At 36.7% G+C, this 14,835-nt stretch overlaps 1 protein-coding gene and 1 pseudogene across 1 annotated transcript; both read left to right on the top strand.

Moving 5' to 3' along the window:
- Positions 1-1,142: 1,142 nt before the first annotated feature.
- On the top strand, positions 1,143-2,455 carry LOC132274439 (wall-associated receptor kinase 2-like). Its single transcript, XM_059775714.1, has one exon. The coding sequence runs from the start codon at positions 1,269-1,271 to the stop codon at positions 1,989-1,991; it is 723 nt and encodes a 240-aa protein (XP_059631697.1). The 5' UTR covers positions 1,143-1,268; the 3' UTR covers positions 1,992-2,455.
- An 8,440-nt stretch (positions 2,456-10,895) lies between these two features.
- On the top strand, positions 10,896-14,835 carry LOC132272878 (wall-associated receptor kinase 3-like; annotated as a pseudogene).

The raw sequence follows: 14,835 nt of genomic DNA, 5'->3' as shown, positions 1-14,835 counted from the left end.
GAATTAAAGTATTCTTTCCTTAAAACCTATTCCATAAGTTTAGTGGAATTGAAAATCGGCCGATGTTCACATATATGAAGAAAAAAAAAAAAAAATCACATGAATAAGCTAAAATAAAGAGGCTCTAATTGAACTTCATTAAAACCGCTAAATCATCCGCCCCGATTCAAATCATAAGGTTTGATTCAATTTCGTGGATCAACGTTTCAATTCTGAATTTAATAATAGTGGAATCATTTAGTTTGACCCTCACTCAAATAAACATATTAATAAAATAGTATTCAACGTAATTCTAATTTAGAACACATTACATTATTGATAGGACAAAATTTTATTTAGGTCATAAAGATTCAAGTAAGGTGTGCTTTAAGTTAGGTTAATTACTAATTATAACTAAATTATAATTAAGCTGAAGCTGTAAAACCGTACCACTAGATATTATCAGTTCTTATACGGTTCGGAATCTTCGGATTACTTCAGTTTAGGCGGCACATCAACTCGATTGCAATTTTACTGGACTTTATTGGAACAGCTATAGTTGGTTTAATTCCTTTATCCTTTTCAAATTATATTATTATAAAGAAAATGCTGTATAACAAAACTTACAACATACCTGATACCCTTAGACCTATAAAAGGATTGGCCTCAAATTACATTTCTTGTTCAATGTAAAATATATTTTTTTTGAAAAAGATTTTCTTTTTGAGGTAAATATATATATAAATTTTTTTTTAAAGTTAGCCAAAGGTTAAGTCGAGTCAATCAGATTAAACTTGTAAAATAATTTGTCTAAAATTGATCACTAAGTTATTTTTATTAAATTTTAATATTTTTTTTCCAAATATTTTATGACAATCAAAGACTGAAAAAATAAAAAATTATTTTTTAAAAAGAATTTTACATGTTTGAGAATGAAACCAAACTATTCTTATTATCAGGAGAAAGCAAGTAATAATAATGATGACGTCTATGATGATGAATAATAATATGTCCCTCTAACAGGTCAAGAAGAATAGTAAGCCATACTGGAGGAAAATATCCTGGGACGACTTAGAAGTCAAGTACAAGCCATAAAGGATAACATTTAATCTGTTGAATAGTAATCACTCTAGCATTTCTATTTAAATACTACAACACTAGACGAAAGTATCAACACACTCACATTCTACAAAGAATAAGTAGTTCCAACACTAGTTAACATTAGTTGATCGAAAGATAGAGAAGCATTGAGGTATCATGAGAGGCTACAACTTTTTTTTGTACTGTCAATGGCGATGATATTAGCAGCAGTTGCAGCTGCAGCAACACCAACGGTTTGCAATGAAAGCTGCGGCAACCTGACTATTCCCTACCCATTCGGCACACGGAAAGGCTGTTATCGAGATGAATATTTCCACATCAGCTGTAAAGACTCCACACCATTTCTAAAGGGAGGCAACTTACAAGTCCTTGACATATCACTCCACGGTGAGTTTCGAATCTCCAGCTGGGTAGCATATGATTGCTACAAACAGTTGGTACGAAATGGCTACGACGACCGTTCGTTGTGGTTGTTCAATTACTCCATCTCATATAAGAGAAACAAGTTCATGGCTATTGGTTGTGACACTTGCGGCTATCTAAGAGGTTACACAAAACAAAAGTCGATAACAAATTGCATGGCCTACTGTAATACAATGGATGATGTGATAGATGGCTTCTGCTCCGGCGTGGGTTGTTGCGAGACACAGAATCCCATGGGAGTTTTGGATTATAATTTGAGCGTGAGAAGCTATAACAGTCACAATGGAATTTTGGATATCAATCCTTGTGGCTTTGCACTTATCGTTGAAGAAGGTGAGTATAACTTCTCAAAAGTTCATCTTTACAATTTAAGCGACATTGAGAAGATGCCAATGGTGGTTGATTGGGCAATTGAAATTCAGAGAAAGAATATGAGAATAAAAACTCAATTCAATAATTCATTGATGAGTATTACATTTAATTTATAAAATAAGATTAGCTAAAATAGGTAACAAATTACCTACCAATTAGCTCTAAATAAAGGAGTAAATAATTCAATCCTACAGCTGTACTATAAGAGATAAAATCTCAACACTCCCCCTCAAGTTGGTGCATAGATGTCACACATGCCCAATTTGTCTAAAATTTTTGAAAACACTTTATTTGAGACTGCTTTGATGTGAATGTCGGCTAGTTGATCCTCAGATCGAATCTTAGGCAACTCCAAGATTTTCCTATCTAACTTCTCCTTAAAGAAGAATCTGTCTGTTTCAACATGCTTCATACGATCATGTTGAACTAGATTATGGGCAATATCACATACTGTTTTATTGTCACAATATAGTCGAATCGATTTTCCAGGTAGATGACCCAAATCCCGCAAGAAAAGTCTTAACCACAAAGTTTCACAAAGTCTAAGCGTCATACTTCTGAATTCAGCTTCTGCACTTGAGCGAGCAACAACATTTTGTTTCTTACTTTTCCATGTAACAAGATTACCTCTTACAAAAGTGAAGTAACCAGAAGTAGATCGCCTATCATCTATAGCTCCAGCCCAATCAACATCAATATATGCATTTATGTTTTGATAACCAGTATTCTTAGTGAACAAAATTCATTTTCCAGGAGCAGATTTTAGATACCTCAAAATGCGCATAACTGCATTCATATGTTGCTCTCCAGGATCATACATAAACTGGCTAACAATGCTTAATGCATAAGCCATATCCGGTCTCGTGTGTGCTAAGTACATCAATCTTCCTACAAGTCTTTGGTATCTTCCTTTATTAGCAGGTACTTGGTTAGACTCAACACATAACTTCAGTCCTTCTTCTACTGGTATCTTAGCTGGTTGACATGATGTCATACCAATCTCTTGTAACAGATCTAAGGCATACTTTTTTTGAGATATAAAGATTCCTTTATTAGATCGAGATACTTCGATCCCAAGGAAATATCTCAAAAGACCTAGATCTTTAATTTCAAATTCTCTGGACAAATACTTTTTGAGAGCCTTCATTTTTTCAGAATCATTCCCTGTAACCACCATGTCATCTACATATACAATGAGTGCGGTGATCTTACCCTATTGTTTCTTCAGGAATAATGTGTGGTCTGAATTGCTCTGACAGTAGCCAAAGGTTATCATTGACTTTGTGAATCTTCCAAACCATGCTTTCGGAGATTGTTTCAACCTATATAATGATTTCTTTAACTTACAGACCTTCCGAGTATACTTTTCGGGTATCATGCATCCTGGTGGAAGATCCATGTAGACTTCTTCAGATAATTCACCTTACAGAAAGGCATTCTTCACATCGAATTGTTGCATTGGCCAATCCAAGTTCGCAGCTAAAGACAACAAGACCCGAACTATGTTGATTTTGGCTACAGGTGCGAACGTCTTTGTGTAATCGATTCCATAGGTTTGGGTGTAACTTTTTACCACCAATCTTGCTTTAAAGCGTTCAACTGTGCCATCTGCTTTATACTTCACAGTATAAATCCATCGACATCCAACTGGTTTCTTTCCTGGTGGAGGATCAATGAGTTCCCAAGTTTCATTTTTCTGCAGGGATTTCATCTCCTTGTTCATAGCTACTTTCTACCTAGGGTCAGCTAAGGCTTCCTGCACACTGTTAGGAATAGATACAGTATATAATTGATTTACAAATGACAAATTTGATTCTGACAATCGATGGTTCGACACATAATTGCTCATAGGATATTTAACTTTACTAGAAAATTTGGGTTCATATGTGGGTTTAGGAATACCTCTAGTGTGACGCGGTGGTAATTGTTTTCTGAGCGGCTCTAGCACTAAATAAGGAACATCCTCAGCAGGCGATTGGTTTAATATATTAGTTACGAGGGACTCGAACTCAGACGACGATGGGTTTGGCGCCATACTTTCCATTTCTGGGCGTTCATCACCACTTTGATCCAAACTTATACCACTCGAATCCAATTTTCCTGATTCCTAATTGGTTGGTCCACCTTGTAAGTCATTAACACTAGAATTACCATCCTAAAAAATGTGATAATCATAATTTAGAGTCTAAATTTCGTTCTGGTACTGCCCCTGAAGTTCAGACGCAGAGGAAAAATACATCGAGTCTTCATGGAAGACAACATCCATTGTGATAAACATTCGTCGAGTGGACACCATTTTGTTCTGGTACTAATACCCCTTTTGATGAGTAGCATATTCGAGAAAAACACATCGCAATGCGCGAGGAGTTAGCTTGTTACGTTGATGCTTATGGATGTGTACAAATGCTACACAACCAAAGACATGAGGAGGTAGATTTGTGACGGTTGGGGCAACAACTGTGTTAGTGAGAGCCTGCAATGGTGTCCGGAAGGCAATAGAGCTGGAAAGTACTCAATTGATGAGATATGCTACAGAGGTAAGTGCTTCTCCCCAATACGATAATGGCATATGCGTTTTTATCAATGAAGCACGAACAACCTCCAACAAGTATAGATTTTTTCGCTCTGCAACCCCGTTCTGTTGGGGTGTATTGCAACACGTGGTTTGATGAGTAGTTCCATGTGCTTCCAAATACTGCTAAAGGTCAAAACTCTGATATTCTCCACCATTGTCACCACGGAGGACCTGAACATGTGCATTGTATTGCGTTTCAACCATTTTATGAAACTTCTGAAATAATAAGTCCACTTTACCTTTGGACTTCATCAAGCACAATCAGGTCATCTTGGTACAATCATCAATAAAAGTAACAAACCAACGGGATCCACTTAAAGTAGTGACTTTGGACGGACCCCAAACATCAGAACGTAAAATCATAAAAGGAAGTGGACTTTTATGCAAACATAATGGATACAAAACACGATGACTCTTTGCTAGTTCACAAACATCACAGCGGAAACTAGAAATATCACATTTTGCAAACAAACTAGGAAATAATTTTTTCAGATAACCAAAGGAAGCATGCCCCAGACGTCGATGCCACAGCTAGTTTCAGATTTTTTTCTCTCCCCCTCAGAACCATCCACTGTTAATGTTTGTCATAGCTTGTCGGAACTTTTGGACATCAAGTCCAAGTAATACAGTTTCCCTCGCCTAATACCACAACCAATCGTCTGCTTTGTTTGGATGTCCTTAAACACACAAAAATCAAGCCAAAAAATGACAACACAAGATAAAGTTGTGGTTATTTGGGAAACTGACAAAAGATTAGAATCTAAAAATGGAATAACTAAAACAGAATCTAAATGAAGATTATCAGTGAGCGTCAAAGATCCTTTCCCAACAACTGGGGTCGAAGTCCTATTGGCAATAGAAACAACTTTGTGTGAGGATGAATTAAGAGGTGAGACATGTCTAAAATCAAATGTCATATGATCTATGGCACCAGAATCAATTATCCATGCACTATTAGCAACATGTGTAAAAATATTAAAATTCTTACCACCAGTATCTGTTGTTTTAACAACTGCTGCAGTGGAGGTCTTTCTTGAATTATTCTTCCAATGGCAATGATCCCACCATTTCGGATATCCCACAAGTTTAAAACAGCGACTTTTGATATGACCACCAGTCTGGTTGCAATGAGTGCATTTGTAGGTAGGCTTGTTTGCTCCATATGATTCAATATTTGTTTAACTCATTTTTTTTTTTTTTGAACTAGTTTATCATAGAACTAGTTTTCAAATGAGGTTACAAAAAACTGGTTTAGTTTTGAACTAATCCAGAACTAGAATAGTATTACACTTGTGGCCAAACAGAGGTTTTTGATTTTTTTTTTTTGAATATTATATATATATATATATATATATATATATATATATATATATATCAGAAGAACAAATCAAGAAATCGGCGATGCGAACCATGAGCTCCGGTCGAGGAAGGCGACCAGCAATGCAGCGGTGGCGGGTCATCAAGAAGATCGGCGCTGTGAGTCCAAATCCAGTTCAGATCGTCGACTTCAGAAAGCAGATCCGGTTCAGCTAGCCATCTCCCTTGTCGCCGTCGCTAGTTATGGCTGGCTTGGACTCGTGGCGCGGCAAGGAGATCCAACGATGCGACGCAATACAGGAGGTAGTGGCAGAGAGCGGCTTGCGATGTGGAGAAGATTCGGCGACGGCTATGATCCGGCGATTTGGCAGTCGAGGTGCAGCGGTTCGTTGTCGGCAATCAGCAGTTTAGTTTGGCAACGTCATCGTCGTTTGAAGAGTCGTCGGCGGGCAGCAGTGCACGGCAGATTCAGATCCGGGTATGTGTATGTGTATGTGTATATGTATGTGTATGGGTATGGGTATAGGTATGGGTATTGTTATGTGTCTGTTGTATGTGTATGTGTATGGGTCAGTGTATGGTTCAATGAATAAAATAAACAAAATAAAAATAAATTCAAAGAGATTCAAAGGTACGGTTCAAGATGGCTCTGATACCAAATTGAAATTCAGAGAAAGAATATGACAATAAAAACTCAATTCAATAATTCATTGATGAGCTTTACATTCAATTTATAAAATAAGATTAGCTAAAATAGGAAACAAATTACCTATCAATTAGCCCTAAATAAAGGAGTAAATAATTCAATCATACAACTATACTATAAGAGATAAAATCTCAACATGGACACTTGACAATAAGACTTGTGAAGAAGCCCAAATGGATGTGAACAACTATGCATGTAGGAAAAATAGCAAATGCTACGACTCCGATAATATTAGGGGCTATCTATGCAATTGTTCCGTGTTGACCCCTACCTTCCAAATGGTTGCCAAGGTATGTATATATATATGTGCATATATTGCTTTTGTTTCCATATGATCTTATTTTGAACTTTATTTTGTTAATTTGGATGGTTTAATATATTGCAGATATCGACGAGTGCAAGATTTCAGAACGCAATCCGTGCACAAACATTTCGTCCAAAAATGTTTGTAACAATACAGATGGGCACTTTTATGTTCTTGTCCAGAGGGGTATCACGGGGATGGCAAAAATATGTTGTGGTTTTGTGGAGTCTGATTAGGTGGAAGATTTTTAGGAAGATTTAATTATATGAAAATTTCAAGAGTACTGAATTTTTAGGAAAAATTCAGTTTCCTAATCTGTTAGGAAAAATTCAGTTTCCTAATCTGATTTGACTTCCTTATTGGTTTAAGGAAAATTCAGTTTCCTGATCTGATTTAATTTCCTTATTGGTTTTGGATTCTACAAAAGGCAAGTTCTTGTAGGACAAGTATGGGACTCTATAAATAGGGGTGAAACTTAGATATGAAGGTGTGCCAATACAAGAAAGAGCAATTGAGAGAGATTGAGAGAGAATTCTCCTTGTAATTCTTCATCTTTTTCATAGTGAATTTGTTCGGTGTGCTCCATGGACGTAGCCCTAAGATTTGGGTGAACCATGTATATCTTGTGTTCTTGTGTGTGATTTTTTTTTCTTTGTGATTGCTTAATTATTCCTCGAACAACATGTATTGTTATTTTGCGTTTCTGCCACAACAACTGGAATCAAATTCGGTTGATTGTGCAATGCAACTCTAACAACTAGTATCAGAGGCTTTGGTTGAGAACCTAGGCCACAGAAGGTGTTTGACGAAATTCCAAAAGTCTTTCGATCAGATCTGTCCGTTTGAGTGGGAGTAATGGCATCAGAAGATAAGACATCCACATCTATGATCGAGAAGTTCGATGGCATAAACTTCGGTTTCTGGAAGATGCAAATTGAAGACCTCTTGTTTCAGAAAAATCTGTATCAACCTTTGGGAGAGAAGCCAGAGGATACAAAGGATGCAGAATAAAAATTACTTGATAGGAAGGCTCTTGGCACCGTCAGATTGACATTGTGAAAATCAGTCACCTTTAACATTAAGAATGAGAAGACGATGATGTCTTTCATGGCAGCCATTTCTAGTATGTATGAACAGTCTTCTACAGCGAATAAGGTGCACTTGATTAAGAAGTTGTTCAACATGAAGATGGTCGAAGGTGGTAAGTTTAACGAACATTTAAATGCGTTCAACGAGATAGTTGGGCAATTAGAGTCTGTTGATATCGACTTCAAAGATGAGGTCCAAGCATTGCTAATTCTAGGGCAGTTACCCGAGAGTTGAAGTGGCATAGTTATAGCGATCAGTAGCTCTGCAAGGAAGACCAAGTTGAAGTTTGATAAAGCTGTGAGCATAATTCTGACTGAAGAAATTAGAAAGCAAACAACAGGGGTTTCCACTGGTGGTTTGGCATTGAATGTTGAAAGCAGAGGCAAGGTTCAAACAAGAAGAAGGGCAACAGTAATAGAAACAGTAGCAGATCCAAGTCAAGGAATGGAAGGACACAGTCTCAAAATTTCAGGAATTCCACAGATCTTAATGACATTAAGTGTTGGAATTGTGGAAAGAAGGGACATTACCGTGTTGATTGTAAACTTCCAAAGAAGGGAACTGAAAGAAAAACTGAAACAAACTTTGTCTCAGAAGAATCAGATGATGCATTGATATGCTTTTTGGAGAGCAAGACGGAGTCATGGGTTTTAGATTCTGGTGCATCATTTCATGGCACCTCAAACAAAGAGCTATTTAATAGCTATGAACCGAGTAACCTTGGCAAGGTGTATCTTGGTGATGACCAGGGTGAAATGCAAATCAAGTTGAATGGGTTAGCTTGGAAGTTAAAGGATGTGAGACATATCCCTGACTTGAGGAAGAATCTGATTTCGGTAGGACAATTATCAGATGAAGGTTTTGTTATAACCTTCAATAGAGACTCGTGGAAAGTTTCCAGAGGCGCTATGACAATTGCACGTGGTAAGAAATCTGGCACTCTTTACACAACTACCAATGTTTGTGGGTCTATTGCAGTTGCAGAAAACAGAGAAGATCACAACCTTTGGCACCAGAGACTAGGTCACATGAGTAAAAGGGGGCTCAAAATTATGCACTCAAAGGGGAAACTACCAGGCATATGGGCAATTGATATTGACTTCTATGAGAGTTACGTGATGGGCAAACAGAAGAGGGTCAGTTTCAAGAAGAGTGGCAGAGATCTCAGAAAAGAGAAACTTGAGTTAGTTCACACAGATGTTTGGGGGCCAACCACTGTTTCATCCATTGGCGGAAAATCTTACTTCGTGACTTTCATTGATGATCACATGAGGAAGGTATGGGTTTATTTTTTGAAGCACAAATCTGAGGTATTTGATGTGTTCAAGAAGTGGAAGGCCATGGTGGAGAATGAGACAGGTTTGAAGATCAAGAGGTTGAGATCAGACAATAGTGGTGAGTATGAAGACACTGAGTTCAAAAAGTTCTATTTTAATAATGGGATCATATTAGAGAGGACTGTGCAAGGAACCCCACAGCAGAATGGGTGGCAGAACGGATGAACAGAACATTGGCAGAGAGAGCCAGAAGCATGCGCATACATTCAGGTCTACCCAAACATTTTTAGGCAGAAGCAGTCAATACAGCATCCTACCTAATTAATCGTGGACCATCGGTGCCTTTGGAGCATCGAATACCAGAAGAGGTATGGAGTGGCAAAGAGGTAAATCTTTCATGGTTGAAAGTTTTTGGTTGTATTGCATATGCGCATATTAGTGACCATGTTAGGGGAAAGCTCGACCCAAAGTCACTAAAATGCATTTTCGTTGGGTATGGCGGAGACGAGTTTGGTTATCGACTCTGGGATAATCAGAACAAGAAAATCATCAGAAGTAAAGATGTGATTTTCAATGAGAAGATGATGTACAAGGATAGAGATGTAGCACAGTTAACTAGTCCTGTACAAAGTAAGCCTGAGTTTATTGAGTTGGATGATGATCCAAAGAGTATTGACGCAGAGCAGACAGATGAGGGTTTTTGACTAAAACTCATAGAGCATAGTTCACCGCAGATTCTAACTCCTATGCCTGCACCCAAAAGGTCTACGCGACCTCATGTACCGAATAGGAAATATTTGGTTTATATGTTGCTCACAGATGATAGTGAGCCTGAATGCTATGATGGAGCATGTCAGGTTAAAGATACTAGTAAGTGGGAGCTTACAATGGAAAATGAGATAAAGTCCCTTATCTCCACAAAACATGGGAACTAGCCAAGTTGCCCATGGGGAAGAAAGCTCTTCACAATAAATGGGTGTACAAGGTGAAAGAGGAACATGATGGTTCCAAGAGATACAAGGCGGGAATGGTGGTCAAAGGCTTTCAGCAAAAGCAAGGCATTGACTACACAGATATTTTTTCCCCGGTTGTGAAACTGAGTACCATTCGCTCAGTTCTTAGCATTGTTGCAGTAGAGGGGTTGCACCTTGAGCAGTTAGATGTCAAAACTACTTTCCATGGTGACCTTGAGGAGGAAATTTACATGCAACAATCAGAGGGTTTTTCAATCAAAGGGAAAGAAAAACTAGTGTGCAAGTTGAAGAAAAACTTATATGGTTTGAAACAAGCCCCGAGGCAGTGGTACAAGAAGTTTGATAATTTTATGAAGCGACATGGCTACAACAAGTGCAACGCTGACCATTGCTGCTACTTTAAGAGGTTTAAGTCAAGTTTCATTATCCTTCTACTTTATGTTGATGACATGTTAGTGGCAGGTTCTGATTTTGAAGAAATCAGCAAATTGAAAAAGTAATTGTCTAGTGAATTCGAGATGAAGAATCTCGGTGCAGCGAAACAGATTCTTGGGATGAGGATTAGCAGAGACAAACATAAAGGTATTTTGCAATTGTCTCAGGCTGAGTACGTTGAACGGGTTCTGAAGAGGTTCAACATGAATAATGCTAAGGCGGTGAATACTCCCTTAACTAATCACTTCCGATTATCTCAAGATCAGTGTCCGAAGATAGAAGATGAGAAAACTTTATGGCTAAAATTCCATATGCCTCAGCCATTGGAAGTTTGATGAATGCCATGGTATGCACAAGACCAGACATTGCATATGCAGTGGGAGTAGCAAACAGGTTCATGAAGGATCCGGGCAAGCTACACTGGGAAGCAATAAAGTGGATATTGAGATATTTACGGGGTACCACAGACAGATGTTTATGTTTCAGAAGGGGTGAAGTGAAGCTACATGGTTATATAGATTCAGACTTTGCTGGTGAGGTGGACCACAGAAGAAATACTACCAGGTATGTGTTCATGGTGGGTACAACTGCAGTTAGTTGGGTTTCGCAAATACAGAGGATTGTAGTGTTATCTACTACAAAGGCAGAGTATGTGGCTATGACAGAGGCTAGTAAAGAGATGATTTGGTTACAAGGTTTGTTAACAGAGTTGGGATTCTAACAGGTGAAAAATGTTTTGCATAGTGATAGTCAGAGTGCGATATATCTGGCAAAGAATTCATCATGTCATTCAAGGACCAAGCATATGGTTAGAAGATGGAGTGTTGACACTTGAGAAAATACTTGGCACCAAGAATCCGGCAGAGATATGTTGACCAAGATAGTAACCAAGGAGAAACTGAAGTTATGTGCAACTTCAGTTGGTCTTCTAGCTTGAAGATAGAAAGAAGTGCACCAACATGTATGGGACATGCATGAGAAGAAGATGGAATGGGTTTAAAAGTGCTCCAGACTCCAAGTGGGAAATTGTTGTTGTTTTGTGGAGTCTGATTAGGTGGAAGATTTTTAAGAAGATTTAATTATATGGAAACTTCAAGAGTACTGAATTTTAGAGAAAATTCAGTTTCCTAATCTGTTAGAGAAAATTCAGTTTCCTAATCTGATTTGACTTCCTTATTGGTTTAAGAAAAATTCAGTTTCCTGATCTGATTTAATTTCCTTATTGGTTTTGGATTCTACAAAAGGCAAGTTCTTGTAGGACAAGTTTGGGACTCTATAAATAGGTGTGAAACTTAGAGATAAAGGTGTGCCAATACAAGAGAGAGCAATTGAGAGAGATTAAGAGAAAATTCTCCTTGTAATTCTTCATCTTTTTCATAGTGAATTTGTTCGGTGTGCTCCATGGACGTAGCCCTAAGATTTGGGTGAACCATGTATATCTTGTGTTCTTGTGTGTGATTTTTTTTTCTTTGTGATTGCTTAATTATTCCTCGAACAATGTGTGTTGTTATTTTGCGTTTACGCCATAATAACTATAATCAAATTTGGTTGATTGTGTAGTGCAACTCTAACAAAATACTTGGCCAAGGTTGCATTGCAAATGACATATGGCTAAAGGTCATTGTTGGTAAGTATAAACTTTACAAGCTTGAATTAAATTTCTCTAATAAACTATAGGAGATGATTCTCAAACTCTTTTGAAGCTGCTTGCAAAACATTTTTAATAGTTTATGTGAAAAAGGTTTCCTCTAAATTATATATATATATATATATATATATATATATATATATATATATAATTTAGAGGAATATATATATATAATTCTCTCTGGTGTGCAAGAAAATGTTCACTTGCTCCATGGCGTGCAGGAAAATATATGCGCACCTCAAGTATTAACCATTAAATTCCATTGGGAAGTTAAAAATATAGTTTATTCTTTTATGTCTAACAGTTAAGATTTAATTCGTGCATAAATTCCTTGCACACCAGTAAGCAGGTGACCAGTCCTCTCTCTCTCTCTCTCTCTCTCTCTCTATATATATATATATATATATATATATATATATAATTATATTTGTTTTGCAATCAGAAAGAATGATTTTTTTTGGATCGTGTGAAGTTGTTTCACTGTTTTGTTCAAAAAAGTCATTTGAAGATTAAATTACTCACTAAAAATTTAGTTTTAAAATATGTATATATATATTTTGCTACAAAATCGTTTCCAATTCCTCTCCTAAAATATATATATTTGTGAAACCTTTTAGTATGTACTAAAGGTGAACATCATTTTCAAAGTGAAAAGTCTATGGAAGTACTTGGAAACGTTTTATTCATTCCCATTACCGATTTTTATGGCTATCTAAACATTTTAGTAGATAGACTAGCTATTAATTTCTCAGTTTTATGGTCTTTTTAATCCCTTTTTTTTTTTTTTTTTTGTGTCATTGCAATTATATATTTCTACTAATTTATATCACTAGCTTATTAGATGACATCAGATTATTAGATTGGATTGAAAATCATAATGAGTTTTAAACCCATATAATATTGTGCTAATCCTTTGGATTATCATATTGGAAGGGGGATTCTATTTTTAAATCTGATTCATAAAATTCCTCATCCCGTCCAAAAATGATTAGTTTAGTTGCTAGTAATTTTTTTTTTCTTATTGAGGGCTTTCCTCAATTACAATTCATCATGTAGTTCCCACTTTATGGAGCGAACAACCATGCGTTCAAGAAACATTTTGTATGTATTAAAGGGGTGAGTAGTAAATTCGGATGTTCTGAGTCAAGTTTATATTTTTATAGGGCATAAAAATATTCGAATTTAAATGATCATATGTGTGGTTTGCGGGTGATTGCATGTATCCAAATTTTACTTTGTAGCCTTAAGTTTAAAATGCTGTTTGTTGGAAGACACCCATTTCAAAAAACAAAATAAGAAAAAATATGTATATATATTTTATAAATTGCAACTATTTTGACCACATCCTATTGGTAAACTTCTCCAATTTTCTTCTCCAAACATTCGAAAAATCTAAATGCAAGTAAATTCAAAGAGCAACTTCTAATTTTTTTTTTTCTTAATTTGTTTGTGAGTACAAATATGGTTAATTTGAATGTAGGTATTGGCATAAGCATTTTGGTATTAGTTGTGGGATGTTCTTGTTTATATTGGGGAATCAAAAGAAGAAAGTTGATGCAGCTAAAAGAAAAGTTTTTTGAGCAAAATGGTGGTTTGATGTTACAACAAAAGCTATCGATGTTGGATCATTCAGTAGAGGCAGCCAAAATATTTTCCATCAAAGAGCTCAAGAAGGCTACCAATAACTTCGACGAAAAGAGAATTGTTGGTCGGGGTGGGTTTGGTATTGTCTACAAATGAGTTTTACCCCAAAATAAAATAGTTGCTATTAAGAAGTCCTTAGTAGTTGAGAAAAGTCAACTTGACCAATTCGTTAATGAGGTGATTGTGCTCTCCCAAATCAAGCAAAGGAATGTAGTGAAATTGCTGGGTTGTTGCTTAGAGTCCGAAGTCCCTCTGTTGGTATATGAATTTATCACCAATGGAACTCTATCCCAACATATACATGAAGTAGACCAAATGTCCATTCCTTGGAAAATTCGTCTAAGGATTTCCAAAGAAACTGCAGTAGCGCTTTCATATTTGCACTCAGAAACTTCTATTCCAATCATTCATAGATATGTTAAGTCTACTAACATATTATTAGATGATAATTTCACTGCAAAAGTTTCTGACTTTGGAGCTTCGAGATTAGTTCCACTAGATAAAATACAATGAACTACAATGGTTCAAGGAACACTTGGCTACTTAAACCCTGAATATTATAATACAAGTCAATTGTCCGAAAAAAGTGATGTTTATAGCTTTGGAGTGGTCCTTGTGGAGCTACTTACCGGAAGAAAGGCGTTTTCTTTTGATAGGCCAGAGAAAGAAAGAAACTTGGCCACATACTTCATCTCATCAATGAAAGAGAATCGCTTGTCCTTAATTTTAGATGATCAAATTGAGAACGAGGATAATGCGCACTGAACAGGTACATGAAGTTGCTAACATTGCGCAGAGTTGTTTAAGATTGACAGGGAATAAAAGGCTAACAATGAGGGAAGTGGAAATTGAGCTTGAGGGGCTTATAAGAGTGCAAAAGCACATTTGGGCAAGTCATAAAGAGAATCACAGGAAACATAACACCTTCTTGATAAACCGTTGGACTGCGGTAACACTAGCACTAACACTACAATTGGTTATAATAGTCTGA

The sequence above is a fragment of the Cornus florida genome, unplaced genomic scaffold (assembly GCF_030987335.1).
Source record: "Cornus florida cultivar Cherokee Brave unplaced genomic scaffold, ASM3098733v1 CherokeeBrave_3.0.0_Hap2_Chr09, whole genome shotgun sequence".
NCBI lineage: Eukaryota > Viridiplantae > Streptophyta > Magnoliopsida > Cornales > Cornaceae > Cornus > Cornus florida.
This window is presented reverse-complemented; position numbering and strand designations above follow the sequence as displayed.

Coding starts and splice junctions, on each gene's coding strand:
- LOC132274439 (XM_059775714.1), top strand. CDS start 1,269: ATGGCGATGATATTAGCAGCAGTTGCAGCTGCAGCAACACCAACGGTT.